This window comes from Macrobrachium rosenbergii, chromosome 8, assembly GCF_040412425.1.
Source record: "Macrobrachium rosenbergii isolate ZJJX-2024 chromosome 8, ASM4041242v1, whole genome shotgun sequence".
NCBI classification, from domain to species: Eukaryota; Metazoa; Arthropoda; class Malacostraca; order Decapoda; family Palaemonidae; genus Macrobrachium; species Macrobrachium rosenbergii.
This window is the reverse complement of record NC_089748.1, coordinates 7,240,839-7,266,487: the sequence shown is the minus strand read 5'-3', so window position 1 is coordinate 7,266,487 and position 25,649 is coordinate 7,240,839. Positions and strand designations below refer to the sequence as shown.

Here is a 25,649-nt window from a genome sequence, read left to right as displayed (position 1 = left end):
AGGTGGCATTATGGAGGACTGCTCAACGTAATCTGAATGGCGCTAAAACACATCACATCCTTCACACCACTTGTTGAGCAGCCACCACTGGGCCTCAGGAGGATGTGTCCAGTGATTTATACGTGACATCTTTCAAATAGTTTGAAGCGAAGGTGGTTTGTCTATTCCAAACTCTAGCGCGGAGGATCTGTCCCATCACAGTTCTTCCGAAAGGCAACTGAAGGGCCAATACTCCTGATGTCGTGGGCCTTAATGTGTGTTGGGAAGGTGGATAAATATTGTTCAAATCTGTAACCTCTGCTTATGACTTCTCTCAGTCAGAAGGAGATCGTATTTCTTGAAATCTCTTTCTTAACCCTTAAACGCCTACTGGACGTATCATACGTCGACTAAAATTGTCTGTTGGGTGCGAGTGGGCGTGCGTCACGTCGACTATAAAAATTTCAACCTTCGGTCAACTTTGACTCGACTGAAATGGTCGAAAAACGCAAATTGTAAGCAAAAACTCTTACATTCTAGTAATATTCAATCATGTACCTTTATTTTGCAACAAATTGGAAGTCTCTAGCACAATATTTCGATTTATGGTGAATTTTTGAAAAAACTTTTTCTAACGCACGAGGCGGTAACTCAGCGAAAATTTCATAAATTCTTTTCGTCATTTTGTCGTAATTTTTGCACTGTTCTATATTAGCCGTTACATAAAGTTTTATATATGAAAATGTGCGCAATTTCATGTACAATACAGCAAAATACAACCCATGGTTGTAGCTTTTATCAGTTTGGAAATATTTTCATATAAACCACGATAACTGCCAAAATTTCAACCTTGGTCAACTTTGACTCGACCGAAATGGTAAAAACGCAATTGTAAGCTAAAACTCTTACATTCTAGTAATATTCAATCATTTACCTTCATTTTACAACCAATTGGAAGTCTCTAGCACAATATGTCGATTTATGGTGAATTTTAAAAAAAAAATTTTTCCTTATGTCCGCGCCAGAAATTCTTTAAATCACGTTGTCATAATGTTTGCACTGTTTTATATTAGTCATTACATGAAGTTTTGTATATGGAAATGTGCGCAATTTCATGTAGAATACAACAGAAAATAACTCATGGTTGTAGCTTTTATCAGTTTTAAAATATTTTCATATAAATCATGATAACTGCCAAAATTTCAACCTTCGGTCAACTTTAACTCGATTGAAATGGTAAAAACGCAATTATAAGATAAAACTCTTACATTCTAGTAATATTCAATCATGTACCTTCATTTTGCAACAAACTGGAAGTCTCTAGCACAATATTTTGATTTATGGTGAATTTTTGTAAAAAAAAAATTTTCCCTTACGTCTGCACGTAAACTCGGCGAACATCTCAGAAATTCTTTCGTCATGTTGTCGTAATGTTTGCATCGTTTTACATTAGTCGTTACATAAACTTTTATATATGAAAATGTGTGCAATTTCATGTAGAATACAACAGAAAATAGCTCATGGTTGTAGCTTTTATCAGTTTTGAAATATTTTCACATAAATCACGATAACTGCCAAAAATTTCAACCTTCAGTCAACTTTAACTTTCGACCGAAATGGTCAAAAACGCAATTATAAGCTAAAACTCTTACATTCTAGTAATATTCAATCGTTTACCTTCATTTTGCAATAAATTGGAAGTCTCTAGCACAATATTTAGATTTATGGTGAATTTTTAAAAAAACATTTTCCTTACATCTGCGCTGTAACTCGGCCGAACATCTCAGAAATTCTTTCGTCTCGTTGTCATAATATTTGCACCATTTTATATTAGTCGTTACATAAATTTTTATATATGAAAATGTGCGCAATTTCATGTACAATACAACAAAAAATAACTCATGGTTGTAGCTTTCATCAGTTTTGAAATATTTTCATATAAATCACGACAAATAGAAAAAATTTGACTTTCGGTCAACTTTAACTCGACCGAAATGGTCGAAAACTGCAATTAAAGCTAAAACACTTACAGTCTAGTAATATTCAATCAATTAGCTTCATTTCTCAACAAACGGGAAGTCTCTAGCACAATATTTCGATTTATGGTGAATTTTTGAAAAAACATTTTTATGTCCAGCGTTATGAATTCATGCATCATTTTGTGATAATATTTTCTCTGTGTTGCTTTGATCGTTTTAAAATTTGTTATATACCAAAATCATTGCAATTTAGTGTACAATACAAGTAAAAAAAATTAACTCATTAGCTTTAACCATTTTGCTTACAGCGATTTTGTATACAATTATATACGAGTTTTTTTTTTCGCTGTCATATATTCCAATATTTATATATGATAATGATATTTTTTCATTTCTGATGGTTGCATACTAAACTTCAGGCAATGACAAAAAAATTAGCCAAAAATGAACTCTTAATCTTAAAAACTAAGCATGCTGTGATTTTTAAAAAAACTTTTTTCCGCTTAGCGCTAACTCACCGAACGCCGCCGGCATACGGGAGACGTTTTTGTAAATAGGGCTTCGGCGTTAAAGGGTTAATATGACCCTTGCTAATGAAAAGTCTATGTTGTGCTGGTCTGAGGTAGGCTGTATGCTTCAGGTACGCTTTTACTGGTGTACAGGGCAAAGGAGCATCTCTTCCTGATTGTTATCCATAAAGTCCTTAAGAGAGGGAATGGAGAAGCCATCAATCCTGAGTCATGTGAAGATGGGTTCTGGGTTTTTGAGATGAAATCTGGCAGGGAATTGAACACCATTTTCATCCATCCACGGGTGTGTGTTACATTACAAGACAGTGCACGAATTTCACAGACTCTTTTAGCTGATGCTAAAGCTAAAAGAAACACTGTTTTTAAGGTTCATAAGGAGACTTGGTCAAGAAGGATAAAACTTTCGTTATATCCCAGTCATGAGGTTTCAAATTTCGAAGGGAACAACTTTTCTCAAAGTGTTTGATCATATCCAACATTTCCCAAGACGATGACAAATCAATATCTCTTGCTTTAAAAACTCTGGAGAAGGCAGACCTATACCCTTTCACGGACGAAATGTAGAGATTTTTCTTGTTCCTCAAAAAGAGAAGGAAATCTGCTACATTTTTTTACAATTGTTTTGAGGGGATGTAAATCCCTCTTAATGCACCAATCCAAGAAGACACCATTTCACTTCATATAGCTTGAGGGAAGATTCTCTGACTGAGCTGGCAATAAATTTTGCAACCTTTCTAGAAAAGCCTCTCTTTCTGAGAAGTCACTCGATGGCCTCCAGCTGTAAAGTTGAAGAGATTCCACTGACTGTTGTATTTTTCTGCTGTGTTCTTGTTTTAGTAGGTCTGGTGTTATCAGAAGACACCTTGGGATGTCTATGAGAAGATGTAGGAGCCGCATTCCATTCCACTTTATTTAGGCTGCATTGGGGCTACCAACGTCATGCTGAGACCTTGAGCAACGAAGCATCTCTTGATCACCCTCCTGATCTAGCTGAAAGGAGGGAATACGTAAATGTCTAGGTTGTTCCATTGTTGTTGGAAAGTGTCCTGCACAATGCCGTTTTTGTCTGGAACTGGAGAGCAGTATAGGGGTAATCTGTGGTTTTTTGAAGTTGTGAACAGATTCATTGTGGGGCTTGGCCACAGACTGAGAAGTCTGTTCGCTACCGACTGGAGCTAGGACCACTCTGTTCCCACTATCTGTCCTGATCTGCTTAAGGTGTCTGCCACAATGTTCTTCTTCCTTGGGATGTATCTGGCTGTCAAGAGTCAGACCCCTGAGTTCTGACCATAAGTGAATCTTGATTGCTACTTGGTTTAAGGATGGGAAATCGTCACCGTTTTTTCAAATAGGAGACAACCAGTGTTGTCACTCATCAAGACTGTTATCTTCCCTTTCAGATCATCTTGGAAGTACTCTGCAGAGCTAACCAGGCTGCCTCCATTTCCAAAACATTTATATGTTCTTGTTGTTTTTTCTTGCTCCAAGTCACTGAAACACACTTTTCGTTTAGGTGTGCTCCCCAGCCTGTCATGGATGCATCCGAGAATACTAGCATTCCGAAGCTAACTGGCCCAATTTCATTCCTTGGAGATGATTTTTTGGATTTGTCCACCATTACAAATCTCTCCAGTTTTACTTCGTTATCAGAATCAGTTCTTCCGCAAACTCAAGGGTCTGGCTGTCTTCTTTCAACTCCCATTGTAGAGAACATATCCAAGCTCTGCCCCTTGGAACCAGTTTCTCCAGGGACACTAGGTGTCCAATTACGATCTGCCAATGCTTCATTGGTTGCCTGGACTTGGAGATGAACTTTCTTGAAACTTGCAGGAACTTCTCAAATCTTAGTTGTGACAGGAAAGCCTTCAAAATCTAGATGTCTATTATCATTCCCAAATACTTGATTCTCTGCTAAATCCGACTTCTTGAAATTTATGAAAATCCCCAGGATCTTGCACAACTGCAATACCATCTCTCTCTCCTTCTCAGCCTGAGTTACAGAAGGTGACAGAATGAGCCAATCATCCAGATACCTGCAGAGACAGAGGCCTCTTTTGTGGGCCTATGACGAAACTAGTTGAAAAATTCTGGTGAATACTTGGGGGGCTGTTGCTAACCCAAAGCAGAGGGCCCTGAACTGGTAAGTTTTCTTTCTTAATAAAAATCGAAAGAATTTCCTGGAGAAGGGTGAATCGAAATTTGCATATAAGCATCTTGTAGGTCCCTGCCTGATTGCTGCCAGAACAGACTTTGGGGTCTCCCTCTTGGATGGTGTTAGCTGGAGGAACTTGTTCAGCAATGAGGTCTGTTACTGGCCTCCAACTCCAATGCTTTCTATACCAGGAAAAGGCAGCTGTAAAAACCTGGTGACGGTGTCTTCACTATCTCCACAGCCCCCTTGTTCAACATATTCTGAATCTCTTGTTGAAGGACCTTCTGCTTTGGGGGAGTTTTTGCAGTAAGAGGGAAACTCCAGTGGAAGGGGTGACAAAAGTGGTTTCTGCTGGAAGGGAAGAACAATCCTTTCTTCAAGGTTAACACCGTCCAAGTCCCTGTCCCGGCTTTCTGCCACTCTTTCCACTTGTATCTCAGACAGCCCCCAACCCTGGTTTGAGGAAGCAGATGGGGAAGGCAGCCCTCTTCATCTGGTGGACACCCTTGACGGTCCTGGCTTCCATTTCCCATAGCAAGATGGAGCAGAGGAATGGTATTGTTGTCAACCTTCTTCTCATTGCCTACCCTGGACTGGGAACCCTGCCGAAAGCTATGACAAAAGGGTTGAGCTGCAGTTCTAGTCTGTTTACCTCAACCGTAATTAAAGGATTTTTTTCTGGATGATGGTCTGGTACATGAGGAGGGAACGAAGTATTTAGCATCCTCCCTCCTGTCTGAGATTGCTTGGGAGTCTTGGAGAAAATTATTATTATTATTAATAAAGTAGTTTAACCAGACAACTGACCTGACTTTCAGCTCTCATAGCACTGGCCCGGAGGATTAGATTAAAATACCAGGTCTAGGCCTGAAGCCAAGCACTATGACCTAATAGATCATTCAGTACGATGATGAACAAATTAAAATGAAATTAAAAACTGCACATAAGCATAAGCTCTCACACTGGAACACATACATAAAATACATACATTTACTCATGCTTCCATGTATGCACACTAAAAAGGTATATTAAAATTCAGAATATAAGTTAAGCAATATTTAATTTTTTTTTTTAATTCGACAAATGCTATAAAGGTTTTTGTGATTTAATTATTTACTTTTTTTATATTTTACTAACTCAATTACAATTCCTCATAAACATCAAAATCGGAATGACTGAAAATGTAAAAGATTCTGACAAAATTTCATCCACTGATTTATTTCCGTAAGTGGACAGTCGCTGTTGATCATACTTTGGACGTTCACATAACACGTCTGACCGTTATTATCACCTTGCACACTGAGCACTCGGGAGCCAGATCATGTGGGCTGCTCATTAAGTGCCAATGTGTCAGACGAGTATGGCCTATTCTGAGGCATGTTAGAATTAATTGTGCGTGTCTCTCTTTCTGGTAAAATGAACATTTTTCAACATTAAGTTTTATTTCTTTCAATTTATTATTTTCAGGTTCTTCATTCCATATATATTGCCATTTATTTATGATACCCTCCTTTATGTGTGTTACATAATCAGTAACAGGGATATTCACATTTGATCTTGTCATGTGGGTTGCTTCTTTGGCTACTTTGTCTGCATCTTTATTTCTTTTGATCCCTACATGGCAGGGATCCAATATATTTCTACATTTTTCCATTATTATACAAGTTCTGGAGAAATAATTTAATTTGTTGTACTTTATTATTTTTTGATTTGTAACTGAATAGCTTCTATAGCGCTTCTCGAGTCACTAAAAATCACAAAATTATTGAATGATGTTTCTTTAATTATTTTTATACCTGACGCAATTTCATACAATTCTGCTTTGAATACTAAAGCATTATTGGGAAGAGAGAACTTATAAGTTTTGTCTTGGGACACTGCAGCATATCCCACTCTATATTCTGATTTAGATCCATCTGTATATATTGCATAATATGGACCTTTTCGGATTATATGTTTTACTGTATGTTGTCTATGGTGTTCTGGTGTATGAGTAACTTTTTGATAAATACTTCAGATGTGTACAAATTCTCATTTTATTCATTGACCAGGGAGGAGGGGATTTTACTACTGAAGGCACTTGTATATTTATATTCAGCGACTCAAACAATCTTCTAGCTCTAAGTGGGAAAGGTGGAGGATGGCTATTTATAAATACATCTCTTAATTTAAATAATTATTTTGTTGGGGAATCACTTATCTGAATTCTTAGAGCACTTTTCACTGTTACTAGCCCTCTATAGAGAGACAGAGGTAGTTCACCACATTCAACTCGTAAAGATGATTTTGGTGATGATCTAAAGGTTCCTGAGCATATTCTAAGGCCTTCATTGTGAACAGGTCTAACATTTTCAGCGCTGCGCCCAATGTTGAGCCAGATACTTCGCTGCCATAATCAAAGATGGACAGAACTGTTGCTTTATTCAGTAGAGTAAGGGAATGTCTATTGGTTCCCCAAGTAGTGTTCAATAGTTTTTTAATTAGATTTAATGCTCTTTTATTATGATTTTACATATGTTATGTGGGCTTTTCAGTTCAAGTGAGTATTAAATACTAATCCTAAAAATTTTGCTGTTTGGCCAATTGGTATACTATGGTTTCTGATTTTTAAATCTATTTCTTCACCTTTTTTCCACTTTTTATTTTTATAAAACATGGTTGCTTGAGTTTTATCTATGGAAAATTTAAAGCCTACAGATGAGGCCCATTCATCTGTTTTTACTGTGCTTTTACTGATGACTCGTTCTGCATGTTTTACTCGAGTTGCTGAATAATATATGGCAAAATCATCCATATACAGGTTACTTTTAATGCCAATAGGTAGATTATTACTGATATCATTAATTGCTAAAGTAAACAGTGTGTCACTAAGGACACTTCCCTGTGGAACACCATTTTCAAGTGGAAATGTTCTACACAGAACATCATTTGATAAAAAGTTTTGTATAAAACTAGCTAAATGTCCACAGATGTTGTTGTTTTATAAAGTTTTTTGTATAGCATACCTCCAAGTAGTATCATATGCTTTTTCAATGTCAAAAAAGACAGCTACAGTAATCTGTTTTTGTTCAAAACCTCTACGTATATGGTCTTCTATGTTGGAGAGAGAATCCAATGTAGATCTGTTACACTGTGACCCGAACTGAGTAGAAGTTAAAGTTTTACTTTCTCGAATGTGTCATGTTAGTCAAGCATTTACCATTTTCTCTGGCAATTTGCATACGTAGCTTGTTAGAGAAATTGGTCTGTAATTATTTACATTAGTAGGATCCTTTCTAGGCTTGGGGATAGCAATTATTATAGCTTTACACCATTCAACTGGAAATAAATTTCAAAGCCATAAATGATTATTAAACTCTAATAAGTATGACTTTGCCAAAAGTGATAAGTGGCAGATCATCTAAAAACAAATGTTGTCACCTCCAGGAGTAGATTTATTGCTGTTCGAGAGAGCAAATTACAACTCTTCCATATAAAATTTTCTATTATAACATATATCTTCTATTGTTTCTAAATTTATTGTTATTAATCCTATACTATTCTTCTTTGTGCAGAAATGCTCATCTAAATTTTTGTCACTACTTACTTTTGCTAAACTCTCCTATTACATTACTATTTCTTTACGATCAAGTATTGTATATTATAGCTTTTAAAATATTTTATGATAGTGGTTGAGTTTTGCTTTTTCTTTTTGTATTATCAACTTGGATTTTTTCTAATAATTTACTCACGACATTCATTTGTTTTTCTTTATAATATACTAAGTGCTCAATACACATGCATCCTTTTTCATGGGTACTCAAAATCTGTGGTTTCTTTTTTTCTATATTTCACAAAATTTCTTATAATTCTTGTTAAACAACTTTTTGTCATGTTTTTGTTATTACTGCACAATTCTACGAAACAATCTTTACATCCACGTGTGTTTTCATGAACATTCCTTGTTTCATTTGCTCTTGTACCAATTATTGGTGATGGAGTAATCTCTTCTCCCTTGACATAATCATTGTTATCTTTAACTTCAGTGTTTTGGATATCTGTATCAATAGGTTTTACTATTATTTTAGGAGATAAAGGTATATTCTTAGTTTGTTTTTTTCTTTCTTTACATCCTTTGTCTTTGGTTTAACCGATGTTGCTCTAATTATAGTTGTCTTTCGTTTTGGGTGGTGTTCTCTCCAAAGGCCTTTTTTTTATCTTTAATTTCCATTCCATCATGACTTTCCTCTGTTTCTTCTGTAGTAGTATCATCATCTTGTGCTATTTGTGTTAACATTTCAAAAGAGTTGCATAAAATGTTACCCATATCCTTTGTGCCTGTTTCTTGATTCTTTACCATTTTAGTTTTTTTCTGTAAAGCATAATTTTCTTCTTGAGATTTATTTTCCCGCATTTTGTTACTTCTATCTCTATGTATTTTTGTTTCATTATTAGTTCTTATTGTCGAGACATATGTAAGTTTCTTAGCAGGATCTTGAATTCCTTTTACTTTCAATTCTAACTTAGCCTCTCTAACGACATCACTGTTCTTTCTTGTAGCATCTATTCAATTTTGTATTGTATTATGTAATACATGCATTCTTTGGATCTTGCATGATGATTCTGCCCACAGTTTATACATTTTGGTTTGCGCAATTCCATTGTGTGGCATGTTCTTCAGATCCACAATACGCACATACAGGTTCGTTTCGACAATATTTTTTTGCATGCCCATATTTACTACAGTTTTGACACTGTAGTGGCTTTGGGAAATAGGGCCTTATTTCTGTTTTGACCTGAAACTTTTACTTTTTGGGGTAGATCTTGACCCTCAAAATTTTATTTTTCTGATTTTTAAAATTTTTTCTTTTTTTTGTTTTGTTTACTTGGTATATTATATACCTACCAATCTTGGACTCTGGGATATCTTTTTTTAAAAGAGTCCAAGAGAATATTCTTTTCAATTGGTTCGTCACAGTTCTCAGGAAGCAGAATGGTACCCTGAATGCTATTCATAATGCCATGTTTTTCAATTTTTACATTTATATTATCTGTTGTTGTTACAGACATATAGTCCTCAGATTGACTCTTTGCTGTGGCTTCTATAAGCCAAGTCTTTTCTCTTATCTGTCTTAAAGACATTTCTGTCGTTGAATGTCTGTTTAATAAATAGTTTTCTAACTTTGGGGCTAAAATTTTCAGTTCTGTTTCTAAGGTTAGAAACCTTGACCAACTTCCACTCCCAAAGAGGGGGTCGAAGTGAGTCAAGGTTGGGTCAAGATGATATTTACTTCTTTTGGGTTTGTTTTGTACTGGAGCATAAGGTTCCAGTGTAATTGCATTATGACTTTGTTTTGATTTTTCTAAAGAAAGGTTGTCAAAGGAGGTTCCAGCGGCTCTCTGCTGTATTGAATCACTACCATCAAAGGGTCCAGGGGTACTCAAATCCTTATAATGACTTGTCATAAAGATTGAGGGGGAAAATAAAAGTAAACCCGAAAACCTTAAAAAGATATCATCAGCCTTTCATGGAGTTTATTCTTCCACCAACGGCACAAGTGAGAACCGACTTCAAAATGTCCGCGCCCCTTACCCTACCCAACAGGGACATGGCCCAACATGATTAGTGAGTCCAAGTGTAAGCCAAACCCACTCGCTAGGACTGAGAGTATTACGAGAATACAATTGTCCCCACCCTAATCACATCATGGGCAACCCAGATAAAATGCTAGAGTCCTATCCCTGGAACTAGACCACCCTGGAATCTGTAGTCCAGCCCTAATGAATAACTCTGCCTTTGAGATATCAATCTGATAACTCTCAGGTCCAAACATTATTGGGCAGTTGATGGTCCTACCACAGTTCCCACTATTTAGCTTTGGATACAAACCCAATCCCAGCTGTGATATCTTTTCCTATTTAACATGTCCAATAAATTTTAGCAAAAGTGGAAAATTCCACAAAAATTAATCCAAAGAAATATATCATCACATATGAGGCTCCGGAACTCAAACCCCGGGAACAAATTCCTGGGCTTCATGAGCCCCCTCACCAAGTCGAGGTGGTCCCACATCAAGGGGGCTTGGAGAAAATACCCAGACATTTCTGATAAAGGGCTATTCCTGAGATTGGACCAACTGTCCGAAGAAATATGTTTCTGAGCTACTGACAGGAGGGAATCGCATCTTTTTAAGAGAACAGTAGCCCAAACATTCTCCACATTCTGTCATAAATATTTTAAAGCTTTACCTGATGGAGGGAAGAAGTCCTTAATTACTATCCATGAATCAGGAGAAATGGTCTTCTGAATCAGTCTCAATAAAGCTCCTTGACAGGTATTAAGCCAAGAGGCAGCTCTCAAGTCCTTTCCAAACTAAGTTCTAGATTCACCATTTCAGAAGTAGAGAAATTCACACCTACTTGTCTTGAGAAATCTAAGGAAGTATTATTCGATAACCGTGACAAACTTCCATTCACTATCCTGGGAAGAGTGGTGGGCTTCTCTGGTACATAATATTTTGCTTGTCTGGGTAAAGGGAGGTAACAATTTTTGCAATCAGGTGGAGGCTAAGGAACCTTCTTCCTCAGCAACCAAGAAGTCAATTTCTTTAATTGGTGATTTTACAATTCTAGTCAACAGCAGGCAGCTAGAATGTTTCTGTAGCTGAAAAAGCAACCTGCTTCTGGTTCTGGATATTTAAGAATCATCCTTATTTTCTGAATAAGTTCTGCAAAATTCATATATTCTTCTGGAATATCCTGAGTCAAATGACCTAAATTTGAATCCACTTCCAGAGAAGTCAAGGTCTAGAAGTGATACTTCGTCCTTGGTAGCATTTGTGGTGTGGATATTTACTATGACACGTCTTCCGCCTCTGATGAGAAGGCGAAAGGGAATCTGGAGAAGCTAGAGATTTCCTCTTCTTAATCGTTCTTGATGAACGGTAAGACGGGGAACGCTGTCCAGAAAACTTACGGCTTCCATTGAAAGAAAATAAAGTCTACGAAGCCAAACGTTCTCCAGCATCGTCATCAAGGAGAAGGGATCTAACCTTTAGTTCGTCGTCTGACGAAAACTGAGAAGCTATCCGACATCTTATGGCATGGGAGACTGCTTTCTTGGGGGTATTGCCATGTTGTGTTCTGCTCCTTGAACGGGATTGGGAGGCCTCTGAAAACTGTAACGGTTCAGTGCCTGGAATCCTTATCTTTTACCTTCTTGTGGGGATCGCCATGCCGTGTTCCGCTCTGGAATGGGAACAATGGGCATCTGAAAACCATGCAGAACGGGGAGTGACGGTTTGTTGCCTGGATTTGTGAGGCATCAGCCGACTACTCTCCTTGACGTTTCCGCTTAAGAGAAGTACCATGCCGAATCATGCTTCTAGAGCATGGCTGGGAGGTAGCTCTATGAGAGCCAGAAAAACATTCCTAACAAGATGAGTGGCGTTGTTCGATGAATTCTGGAGAAGCAACGTGCCGAGTCACGCTTCTCGAGTGTTATCGGGAGCACTTGGGAGATAACTGAGAACGGCAACGTTTGGTCACAGGCAGGGAAAAACTTGATGAGAAAGAGGGAGGAGAGGCAGAACTAGTGCTCCGTCGCACACCACTGGATCCCTGGACTGGTTTGGGAGAGACACTGGGAGTCCTTTTCTCCCTACCTCTCTGGTAACAGCTGGGACCCGGTACCAGGCTAGACTGGATATCACTGATCTTTTTTGCGCTATCAGAAGTAGTCAATTTCTTGACTGGGTTGGACATATCCAAAGCCTTGTCTTTACCATAAAACCTGCGTAAGAACTGATGTCATTTCTTGTTGGGTAATGAATTTCTGTTCCGAAGAAGGAAGATTTCTTCCAGGTGTGACAGGAAGCGGTGATGAAGCAAAGATGGCGGGAGGAGGGATACACGTAATGGAGGGGATAGGGTCAAGGCTTTGGGAGTTGAATTTCCCTTGTCTATATCTTCTTAATACTTCTGTTATCGTATTTTTTCCACAGAAGACAACCACAATTTGCATCCTTTACATTTCAAAGATCGAGAACAATCTTGTCCTCTACATTTAGAACACACTGAATGAGGGTTAACTGCTAAAGGAGACAAAAACTTTCCGCATTTTTCCTTTCCGAATAATACCTGGACATTTATGGGAGGCTGGTTTGACTGAAGATTTCATAATCAGGGAAAAACAGATAATCCAAGAAAAAGCGAGATGAATATTACGCAAGGCGTAAAAAGAATGTCTTAACGCCACGATGGCTAGGAACAAATTGGGGGATGCTGGTCCTGCGGGCCTCTTTTATAGCTAAAAGCGAGTCTACCTTAGCTGTCTGCGCATGCACACCTAAGGATACTCCTATCACATGATGTTGCATGTTTGCATCAGTGTCAGAACAAATAACGATTTCTAAATATCTGCACATCATCATATATGCCACTTCCAAGAATGATATGTATCAGTGTAATCACAGCCAATTTTCAACTGAAGGCACTGACTATATGGTAAAGATGACGAATTAGTTGTGGTAATTATGATGATCAAACAACTACTAGATGTTCCATAAAACACTACATATCCAACACCACACAGCATTTTTCCTTAAGGTGTACCACATACAGTGTGCCAATGCTGTGCAGTGTTACAGGTTCTTTGCATTGTCACTTCAGCCACTGGTGCATTATTTTTCTGACATACTTGCCATCCCTACTCTCTAATCTCTTCCTGTTGAGCTCTCCAACCATTTCATCATTCACAACCTTTAATCTCTTCCTGCCGAGCTCTCCAATCAATTCATCACTGATACCCTTTAATCTGTATGTTGAGATCTCCAATCACTTTAATTTTACCTTTCAATAACAAATATAGTGTCACATACATCATTATTATTTTTTCCCCTGTATCTTAAGAAATAGCCACTACTCTTTTTGTATGAAATATCCTATTTACTCTTGCAATGTATTTTTACTGTGTCCTTCCCATACAATTGTATAACTTTCCTTTGTAAATATACTGAAGTACCATTTTTCACATTTTGATTGGGGAACTTAACCTACCCACTGCATCTGCTGAAGAGGAACATTACCTACCCATAGTACAGTAATTGTTGATAAGGGAACATTACCTACCCATAGTAATTGTTGATGAAAGGAGAACATTTACCTATCCATAGCAACTGTAGATGGTTAACACCCACCACATTCAACAAATCTTTTCATAGTCTTGTTCTCCTCAGCCCTTGGCTACAAAATAGCCTGGGTTGCCCATCCCAACTGGCCTTTGCACAGTGGAAAAAAAATTACCTGAGGTAATGAAGATCAGATATCTCTTTCATGCACAACCAGCAAAACTCAGCCCCACAAACACTACACGTCATATGATTGCAGGAACCATCATCCATTTTCATGATCAGGACCTGGCATCTGGGGCATGCTTTTACACCTTCACCTGGAAATTGTACAAAAATCAATATGCATGAAACACAGCTTGGTATGTTAAGCCTAACGAACATGATTTAGTCCCTAAATGCAATTTTCTACAAAACAATGGTTTTCCATTAAGATAGAGTATTCATCAATCTCTTATACTTCCCATGAATAAAGTGACATGAAAGTTGTGGTGGTAGTATGGAAAACTGGGTTTGTGAGAAAAAGCTTGTATTTTTTAAACCACTGTGTTTTTGCTTTTTATTACATTTATTTTGTGTGTTTGTTAGTGTATGATTATTTGATTATTCATGTTTATTTTTTCTTTTCTTTACTTGTTTTGCCTGAGTGTGTTAGGGTAGACTAAAGGGCTTCCCTTCATGTGGAGCAAGATATGAAAGAAGCTCAAACGTAAGAACAGAGATTTTCCTTCAGAAGACAGTGCAGTAGAACATCAAGAGATAGTGAAAAGAATTAATCCAAAGAAAGAGACAATTAGAGGGGCAGTTGAAAATAGAGGAAGAGATAAAAGCACAGGTGAGAACATAGGGAAAGAACGTGAAGCTGCCAGATTGCAGACACAAAAGCACCTGGTCAGGCCGGTGTTGAGTTGGTCAAAACCAGCTGATGGACCTGTGGCTCAGTTGATGTTCATATGCTTTGCCTCAAAAGTGGTTACTTTTTCTGATCTGGATTTGTGTTGGTTGTGATTGCTTGGTTGTGGTTTATACAATAAATTAGGCAAAGGTTCTTTTTGATAGTTGTTGTTGATCAAGATTGATGAATTAAGCTAAGGTTCTTATTTTATGGTTGTTGTAGATTAAGATTGGTGAATTAAGCTAAGGTTCTTTTTGGTGGTTGTTATAGATAGAGATTGATGAATTAGGTCAAGGTTCTTTTTTGATGGTTGTTGTAGTATTAACAGTGATAAGTTAGGTTAAGTTTCAGTTCTGTAGGTTAAAGTAATAAATTAGGTTAAGGAAAGTCAGTTTTATTTAGTAACACTAAATTTGTTCCCATCATCCTGCACCAATTGTGTAAAAGAAAAAGCCCCTAAATAATTACTCTATGCCTAATAAATAAAAATGCCAAACATTTTTAATTACAGAGTTTAATGACTTAATTGTAGTATTAAATAAACAGTTTAATTACAAAATCAAGATGTGTTATCAAAAGTGGTTTAGTTAGATAATCCATATCATGAGGCAAATATGACACTTTTATGATAAAATAAAGTTTTATATATACTTACCAAGTAATTACATGGTTATAGTTTCAATTTGCAAAGCAGCTTAAACTTTGAAATTCGCAGTAGCGCTAATTTTGCTTTGGTTACATGACTAGCCCCACCCACTTTCAGGGAAAGAGAGGAACAACTCGGCAAAGAGCTTCAATTTGTTTGTGCCCTTATGTCCATGCGAGGGGAGGAGGGAGGGCCCCAATTCTGTAATTACATGGTAAGTACACATAAAACTTTATTTTACCATAAAAATGTCATTTTTATATAAGTAACTTACCGAGTAATTAAACAGCTGAAACTCACATTGACAGGAGGTGGGATACATGGACATATCCTACCCCAAAACATTAGCAATGGTAATGAATTTGAGAATAGAAAGTTTGCTAGCAGTGATAAAATGCTTGTTGTTTCCTTACCTGGTAAGAGAGCTACTGCAGGTTGATACTGCCTCTGATTGGTGCTCATCTTAACCTGTAGTGGCGTGGTGGTATAGCCGTAGAGTGCCAAGACTTAGTGGAAACTTTGCAGCGAAGGACATTTCAGATGGCTAGCAAAGCATCAATAGTTGCCCCTGCCCTTGGCGCAGTACCACAATAAAACAACCAAACACTGTTGTCACCTATACCACATAATAAAAAACCACCACCCATCCACTAAAAAAATGGTGGGTACTCCAAGTACATGGTACCCCCAGGCTCCCCAAAGACTTGACATCCCATGTCAAGGCGAAGAGAAAAAAGGAAGGAAGGAATGCTTCCAATGCTTCTTCACAAAAAACCATGCCAGCCACTGATAACGGACCCTGGGTACTGCAATTTTCATACACTGTTTCCACTTTGCGCAAGTAATGAGTTGCAAAGATTGATTTGCACCTACAAAATGTTGACTGAAGAATGGAAGAGAGCAGTAAGTTATGCTTAAAACCCGAGGTAGCAACCGCTCTGATTTCATGAGCTTTTACTTTAACGGAAGGCAAGACGTCCTCTCCAATATGGGAATGCGCTTCCGAGATAAGGTCTCTAAGAAAAAATGCCTAGGCATTCTTAGAAAGGGGACAAGAAAGATTTTTAACTGAGCACCATTGGTTATTGAAAGGTCCATGGATTTTCTCAGTCCTGTGTAAATAATATCTTAACGGCCTCACAGGACAAAGAACTCTCTTCTTCTTCTTCTTCTGGGCCCAAAATTTCCATTAGGTTCTTAATGGTAAATGAACGAGGCCAAGGCTTAGATGGGACTCATTCTTAGCTAAAAACCCGAGGGTAAAGGAACAGATTGCATTCCCTTGGGAGAAGCCAACCCTCCTATCAATGGCATGCAGCTCACTAACTTGCTTAGCAGTTGCTAGGGCCACAAGAAAAAGGGTCTTCTTAGTCAGACCCCTTAATGTTATTGAACGAAGAGTCTCGAAACAGGAACTAGAGAGCCATTTCAGAACCACATCCAAGTCCCAAGAGCCTGCCTCTACCTTCTCCTGTTTGGATGTTTCAAATGATTCAATGAGATAGGACAGATCCTGGTTTGCAGATAGATCTACATCCGTGACGAAATGGAGCCCAGCATGACCTCTGATGGTAGAGGAAGACAGACCTCTACAGGACCTCAAATATAGCAGAAAGTCTGCTATCTCTGCTATAGATGTCTGAGAAGACAAGATGTTACGTTTTCTACACCAAGCGTGGAAGACTGTCCATTTGGCTTGGCAGACTTTGGTAGAGGATTACACGTAGCAATAGCTTCTGCAGCTGCTTTTGAAAAACCTCTTGCTCTAATGAGCTTCCTGACAGTCTGTATCCTGTCAGGGCCATAGTGGACAGTCCTCAATCGAAGCGTCTAAAGTGAGGCTGTCTGAATAGATTTGGCTTTTGAGGGAGTAGCCTTGGAAAGTCCACCAGTACAGTAGTCTGAGCAGATCCAGGAACCACTCCTTCAGAGGCCAAAATGGGCCTACTAAGGTCATCATTACGTTTTGGTGGGACAGAAATTTTAGAACTTCCCTCACCATGCTGAATGGTTGGAATGCACATAGGTCCTTGTTCGACCAGTCCTGTAGCATGGCATCCGTCGCCAATGCCAGAGGGTCCGGGGCTGGAGAACAGAACGGAAGGCGATGATTCCTGGAGGTTGCGAAGAGGTCCAGGAATGGCTTTCCCCACAGTTTCCAAAGAGCTAAGCAGAGTTGCGGATTCAGGGTCCATTCTGTGGAAAGTACCTGTCTTTGACGGCTCAGTTTGTCTGCTAATACATTTAGTTTCCCTTGAATAAAACGTGTATCTTGGTCTGGTTCTGGTCTGTCCAAAGGAGAAGAGCCCTCAATGCCTCACAGAAGGAGAAAGAGTGAGTCCTCCTTGTTTCTTGATATAAGACAGGGCAGTGGTATTGTCTAAGTGGACTGCCACTCTCTTGTTCCAAACTTCCGACACAACAAACTGTAGCCCGAAATGAATTGCCGTCAACCCCTTGATGTTATTATTATTATTATTAGAATACTTTAATCAGACCACTGAGCTGACAATCAGCTCTCATAGGGCTGGCCCGAAGGATTAGGATGAAATACAGGTCTAGGCCATAGGCCTAGAAATGGGACCAAATAGGTCATTCATGTGATGATGAATAAATGAAAATGAAGTTTAAAAGAAAAAACTGTATAATAAACATGCTTTTACTCTGAAATACATGTACGAGTATACAATAAATACATTTGCTTGTTTCCATACATACAGAAAAAAAATTAGATTAAAAAGAATAAAATAAAATTTAGAAAAAATTAAAAATTAAAATTCAGAATAAATTACATAATTTTTTTTATTCATTAAACGCTTTACGGGCTTCTGTATTTTCATTATTTACTTGGTTTTACAGTTTGTCTATTAAGTTACACTTCTTCATGAATGTTAAAATTGGGACAACTGAAAATGTATTAGATTCTGACAATATTTCCTCTGATTTCTTTCCAAAGGTTGATACTCGCTGTTGATTATATTTTGGACAGTCACACAACACATATTTCACTATTCTCAACACTTTGCATTCTGGGCATTCGGGAGGAAGGCCATGCGGACTGTTCATCAAATGTCCATTCGACTTGTACTGAGGAGACTAGTGAGGATCTAAATGCTCCTGTGCATATTCTTAGTCCTTCATTGTGAACTGGATCTAATATTTTCAGTGCTGCTTCTGATGCTAAACCATATATTTCACTTCCATAGTCAATGACTGATAACAGTGCTGCTTTATACAGTATGGTAAGCGTATGTCTATCAGCTCACCAATTTGTGTGATAGTTTTTTTTAGTTAGACTTAGAGCCCTTTTGCATTTTGATTTTATATAAGTTATATGGGCTTTCCAATTCAGGTGCACATCAAATATTAATTGTAAAAATTTTGCAGCTTGGCTAATTGGTATATTATGGTTTCTGATTTTCAATTCTATTTCCTCACCTTTTTTCCAATTTTTACTTTTATAAAACATGACAGCTTGAGTTTTTTCTATGGAAAACCTAAAGCCTACAGATGAGGTCCATTCGTCTATTTTTATTATGGTTTTATTAATCATTCGTTCTGCATGCTTTATGCATGATGCTGTATATGGCAAAATCATCCATATGCAGCTACTTTTAATTCTGACCAGTAGCATGTTACTGATATCATTAATTGCTAATGTAAACAGAGCACCATTAAGGACACTCCCTTGTGGAACTCCATTTTCAAGTGGAAATGTCTTGGTATAAACATTATCTATTCTCACCTGGAAAGTTGATCAGTCATAAATTTTTTAATAAACTTAGGAAGATGGCCGCAGATGTTATTATTATGTAATGATTTTAATACTGCATACCTCCATGCAGTGTTGTATGCCTTTTGGATGTCAAAAAAGACAGCTACTTTAATTTACTTTCTTTCAAATCAATAGTTCCTTGTTGGACAGGTTGGTATAGTTCTCGGCTAGCACTCTGCTGAGCCCGCGTTCGAGTATCCGGCCGGCCACTGAAGAATTAGAGGAATTTATTTCTGGTGATAGAAATTCATTTCTCAGTATAAAGTGGTTCGGATTCCACAATAAGCTGTAGGTCACGTTGCTATGTAACCAATTGGTTCTTAGCCACGTAAAATAAGTCTAATCCTTCGGGCCAGCCCAAGGAGAGCTGTTAATCAGGTCAGTGGTCTGGTTAAACTAAGGTATACTTAATTTTTCTACATATGTGGTCTTCCAAGTTAGATAGAGAATCTAATGTACATCGATTATGTTGTGAGCCAAACTGGGAAGGAGTTAAAATTTTATTTTCACGTATGTGCCATGTAAGTCGTGCATTTACCATTTTCTCCAACGACTTGCATAGACAACTTGTTAAAGAGATTGGTCTATAATAGTTCACATTACTAGGATCTCTTCCACGTTTCAGTATACGAATTATTATGACATTTCGTTATTCATCTGGAAACAAGTTTCTGAGCCATAAATGATTGTAAAGTTTTAATAAGGATGATTCTCCCAAAGGTGCTAGATGGCAAATCACTTCAAAGCAAATATCATCACCTCCAGGAGCAGATTTACTGCTGTTTAAGAGACCATATTCCATCTCTTCCATGTTGAATTTTTTATTACAATATATATCTTCCTTTGTTTCACAATTAAGTATTAGAGAGTCTGCTTTATTCTTTATTTTTTTGAAATGTTTGTCCAAATTTTGGTCACTACTTATTTTGGCAAAACTTTCCCCAAGTATGTTACTAATTTTGAAGGAATCTAAAATTTTTTTGCCATTATCTAATATACTGTAGCTTGTCTGGGTGGTCTAATGTTTGTTCCATTTATTTTTCGTAATTTTTCCCATAATTATTTAATGGATGTTTCGCTTGTTATTTCCGATAAATAGGACCTCCAAGATATTATTTTACCTTTTATGACATCCTTTCTGAATTTATCTGATATTTTATTACATAAAGGCTTTAATGCATCTATTTCTAATAGTAAAATTGCAATTTTTAATATATTTTCTTCCAAGAATGGTTTTGATTTATTTATTATACTGAATCTTCTGTTAAGAGTATCTAACCTTCTTGCTAGAGAATGTTTTTCTCATACTAATTCAGATAGATCATCTGACCACCAGGGAACTTTATGTTTTTTATTATGGGGTTTTGAATGAGGAATAGCTTTGTCTGCTGCCTTTTTAATGAAAGATACAAAGAATTCGTTTGTCTCATTGATTTCTCAAAGAATCATATGGCAGTATATTTCTGGTATGCAAGTTAAAATTGTCCTAATCTGCTTTTTGCATGTTATAATGTGGAGAGTATGGTTTCGGTTTATAATTTAATAAGGATATTATGGGAAAATTATCACTTAAGGTAGGAGTCATAAGTATTCCAATCTAGTTTGTCAACTATATTTGTTGAACAAAGGGTGACCATCTATTGAGGAAAGTGTTCCATAGGATTTGCAGCAATACGTATTTACTTCGTTGTCATTCAGACAACAGAGATTATTAGTGTTCATCAAGTTTTCTGTTTTTTCTCCATCTTTATCCAGTGTAATTTTTTATAGTCCCATAAGGAATTATCTGCATTGAAATCTACAATTAATATGGGATTCTTAAGATCTTTTATTATTTTCTGTAATGTGTTTAAATCATACTTTTTATTAGGCTGGTTGTTTAAGTTAATAATATCAAATAAATTATTTTCTGAGTCCAGCCCCGTGTCAGCCGGTGAAATTCCATACTAACACGAATTTCTAGTATAAATTGCTAGATATACCAGAGAAAAAGAGCTTTCAGGAATGCTGGGGTTACTACCCCCAGATCGAGCGTCTTCCCTAAGGAAGACGTCGGTATAACCAAGGGTGAGTGAAAGGATCACAACCACAGAGCTACACTCGATAGACATCCCTATGTCAAAACCCCCGGAAGAGAGCGGTGAGCCGTTACAGCCCCCACGCACAGGCGTCCGCCAGACCGGCGACACCAGCGCCATCTACTACATTCCATTTTCTAGCACATGACTGTCTGCACTTAGAATTTTGTGCTTGTGCTTTTTTGGGTGTTTTCCTGCTTTTCGCCATGTCTTCTAGCAGTTTCACCATCTCTAAGTTAAGTACCATCTTATTGTGGGGTTTTTTCGATAAGTTTGGCTGCAATCTGTCCATATTTCACAATTATGAGATTGTTGTTATGACGCCATGGCGTCCCCTAGCCAGCCATGCCGACCGTGAGGCTGCCCCTTCAGTCTTTTCTGTCGGGGTTGTCTCCTTGTCATTACATTACTTATCTTTTCCCCCGGATCTCTTCCTGGCGGTGTTTCCTACGGTGGTTTTATTGGAGTTTTGTTTTATTTTTAATGACCCTCATAACGAGTCCCCCCTATAAGGTTCCCGTCATACCCCGCTTAGGTCTCCCCTCCAGGATGAGTTCCTAGTTGGTCTTACTTATTTACTATTATTATTATTATATTTTGCGTTGGTGCTATATATATATATATTTTGTTGCCTCTTCGGGGTAGCGTCAGCTCTAGGTCTGGCCGCTCCTCCGAGGTAGGCTACGCACCTCGCATGAGCACATTATTCTTAGAAATAATTCTTATGTATATTGTGTTTATTGTGATGGTTTTTATTTTATATTGTGTGTGGGTTTTTCTCCCTTGCCTATCATGTTAGGCTCGTATTGCTTCCTTGTCCTCTCGCCCTCCTCATAGGTTAGGTGTGGGGCGGATCATCGGGTTGAGGGAGTTTTGTTGCTGTTTCCTCCATGGCCGTTTTTGGGGTGGCAGAGTGAGCCCCTTTGTTCTCCCCCTTCTTTTCGAAGGAGTAGAGTTCATTGGGTGTGCCTCCTCTAGGCTATTTGCCTTTTTTGCCCCCTCCTTTTCGGTCCTGGTTGGTTCTCGGCACAGAATTTCTCTCCCTGTTATTCCTTCCTCCACCCTTCCCTTACTCCTTTCCGTTAGCCTAGGCTATGCCTAAGCACGGGTGTTCACCTAGGCTTTGCCTAGTCAGGAGTCGGGCGTTGAGTTCTTGGTCGCATCCCTTCCCTCAGGAGTAGGCTTGTCCTGCCAAGCTCATATTATGTTTCTTGGCGTGGCGTGTGCTTGCAGTCGACCGGGTGAATCATTTTCCCTTGTCTCCTATTTTCACTCTCTTAGCCTACTCATCTTCCCTACCCAACCACCCTCCCCCCCGCCCCCCTCATCTCAGGCCAGCTCTTGCCTTTTCTCGTGCGGGTGACGCTAGATGGCGCTTTCTCCGAGTTGGGGACTTCCTCTGGTGGAGAGATTCGTTCCCTCCCAGAACTAGTCTCCGTCGGGTTGCTTTGGTTGGGTTGTTGACGCCTGCTCCGGCTTATATTATACTTGGCCTTTCATGACGGGCACCTCATCCACCTTTGTTTCCCTGGCAGGGAGGTCCGAGAGAGGGGGAGTGAATGAGAGAGAGAGAGAGGGATACCTCCGGTCTCCGGAGTTGATTTTCTCATTTTTACCATCACTTGTATATTATATATATTTATATTATCTGGCGGAGTGAGCTTCTCACTCCGCCACTATACTTATTTTATGTGTTTATTGAGTCCGGTGCTCCACCCTGGGGTTCCGCCGTCTTTTTTGCTGGCAGCCCTTGTTGTCTCAAACTTTCCATTCCGCGGGAGTATTCCGGTGACTGGGAGTATCTTGCCTTCCACTCTGTTTAAGTTATGGCTTGGTGGTCTCGTCTCTGACGAGGGGTTTTTCTCTCCACCGGAGCATTCTGGTGGTAAGCGGAAATACCCTGGCCTTCCAGCCTTAGGTTGCTTAGAGTGGTAGGTTCATGTACTTTTTTACACTTGCAGACTGTTCGTTGTGAGGAGCCGGGGTGCACCGCTTCTCTCCAGCAACCGTATGGGCACATGGTGTGCCGGACCCACGCTGGCTGTGCGGTCCGGTTGGATGATCTTATTGTTTGGCACCCCGACGGCTGTGAGGTTTGCTTCGCTCTGTGCGCTGGCATCCAGGACGAGTCGGTAAGATATAGCTTCTCATTTCTTACGTTCCTCATATCTGTGTAGTGCTTATATGGTTTTCGGGCTTATTTTCCGTTCAACCCTAATTGTCCGTTCTCTTACAGGCGGACGAGTCCTCCAAGAAGACTTCCCTTGAGTCTCTCCGCGCCTGGGTGGCTGGGTTCGGAAGAAACGTTCCGTCGGGGAAGCCTTATGTCCTCGACGCGAAGTTGCGGGACCTGCTTTACCCCGGCGCCCGGGTGGCTGCTGCAGTTCCAGAGGAGTTGGCTAACCCCAACATACAGCAGATCCGGGATGCGACCCAGCCACCCCAAGAGGACATCCTGTATGCGGAGGTGTCGGAGGATGTCGCCGCGTTAGACTTGGACCTGGAACCGATGAACACAGAGCCGGACCGGGTGGTAGGTAGCGAGGTAAGTGAGGTTGCGGGGGCGGGCGCCCTTTTTCATTCCCCATCTTCCTCTGTGTCTTCCTTTTCAGGTTTTGCCAAGTCTTCCACCTTGGGTGACAGGGCTCCATCAGCTGTCCCCAAGTTGAAGCTGAAGACTTCATGGAAGGCGAAGGGCTTTAAGTCCTCGTCTTCCAGGAAAGCATCGCCTTTCCCCCCGTCGAAGGCTAAGGTCCCCGTACCTGTAGCCTCCGGGAGCAAACCTGGAACCTCCGGCAAAGGCGCGAGTAAGAGGGCATCAAAACCAAGCCCTCCTCGCCAGCCTGCCTTTGACCCGGAGGCGCTCGTTGCCAACCGGAGGCGTTTGCAGGTTCTCGTTGGAGGTCCTGAGTCTAAGTTCACTAAAATCTCCGAAAAACTTACCAGCCATGATAACATACTGGCGGGAATGGCTCGCCCTGGCGGAGTCGAACCGCAGTATGCTATCCCTGACACGCTGATCTCCTCCTTTGATGTCGGGAACCCTTGGCGTTTGCCCTCCGTGCCATTCAGCACGAGGGTACTCTGACTGTTGAAGGTCTTGGCACGAGACGGTTAGAGGAACTTGAGTTCTTTCCTCCCGATCTCCTGCCCCCCTTACCCAGGCTTCGTTAGGCTGACGGAGGAAGCCTGGGTATGCTCAGACAAGGTCCCTAGAGAGACAGTGATCTTCCCTAGGGACCAAGCTCAGTCGGCTCTCCTGCGCACTCTGGCGGAGTGGCAGGCAGACAACACAAAACTTACACCTTTCAAGGGCAACTTTATACCATGTTCGCCCTGGGTGATAAGTTGCCGACTCCATGCTTAAACAAATTGGCTCTGGCTACGGCTCGAGCATGCTTTGACGGCAACCCCTTGCCTCAACTAAGGGAGACAGACTCCACATCCCTGGTATTCCCAGGGGGTGAGGAGTTCTGGAGTGACGCCCCGTCCACCTTTACTGTGGGAAAGCTGGACGCTTTACTGTCTTGTCGACCCAATTCAGCAAGCAGCTTCCTAAGCTCCGGAAGCCCTGCTGAAGACTGAATTTGAGGCCCAGACTAGGCTAGCCCGGTCCTTGAACTCCGTCTGCCTCACAGAAGCGACTGCCGTCTCCTGTGCAGATGAGCCCTTCTTTCAGGTTCTGGCTAAATCCCTGTTAGCAGGGTTTCAGACAGACCTTTTTGACTTCATGATGGCTAAGCTTGAATGCAGGAAATTCATCTTTGCTGAAGCCACCATACGTCATGAGCCTAACAAGCTCATGAAGAGCTCTATCTGGGGCCCTAACCTCTTCCCAGAAGAAGAGGTAGCCAGTGTGCTCAGGGAGGCTACTAGAGCTAACCAGAGTCTTCGCTCTCGCTGGGGTATCTCAGCTTATAAGCGTAAGACCCCAGAATCTGGCGGCCCCCAGACTAAGAGTGGTAAGCGGTTCAGGAGACACAAGAGGCCTCATCATCAGACGGTAGTTCAAGCTGTCCCGGTCTCAGCAGTGGCACAGCCCTCCACCTCAAAGCTCATCCCCAACAATATGTGCTGGTCCAACCAGCCCATTCCCTTGCTGCACCCTCGTGTTGCCTCACCGGCATAAACCCTACCTATGAAGGCCGTGGGTTCTTTCACGGCCTTAATAGGAGTGCAAGGGGGGAAGAGGTTGGGCCCCTTACAGAGGCAAGTCCAACACCGCCCCAAGAGGTAAGCCTGGATGTGGTAGAGGAAACAAACCCGCTCCTCCCACTGAGAACAGTCAGGTAGGTGGTCGCCTTTACTGGTTCAGAGACCAGTGGTCCTTCAGCCCTTGGGCTCACAGCATTGTGTCCAAAGGTCTAGGATGGAGCTGGACCAAAGACCCCCCTCCTCTGATCAGGTTTTACCAGCCACCCTCAAGAGTCCTACAGGACTATGTGGCGGAACTGCTCAACAAGCGAGCAATAAAGAAAGTAAGGCACCTAAAGTTTCAAGGCAGGTTG

The 25,649-nt window shown here is 40.1% G+C and overlaps 1 protein-coding gene across 3 annotated transcripts in view; it reads right to left on the bottom strand.

Annotated features, from left to right (window-relative positions):
• Positions 1 to 25,649, bottom strand: part of LOC136840582 (E3 ubiquitin-protein ligase RNF19B-like) — a 173,847-nt gene that overhangs the window by 63,172 nt on the left and 85,026 nt on the right. For all 3 annotated transcript variants that reach the window (XM_067107230.1, XM_067107232.1, XM_067107231.1), the window contains exon 7: positions 13,923 to 14,067. In XM_067107230.1, the coding sequence (XP_066963331.1) occupies positions 13,923 to 14,067 (145 nt within the window). The remainder of the gene's footprint in view (positions 1 to 13,922; positions 14,068 to 25,649) is intronic.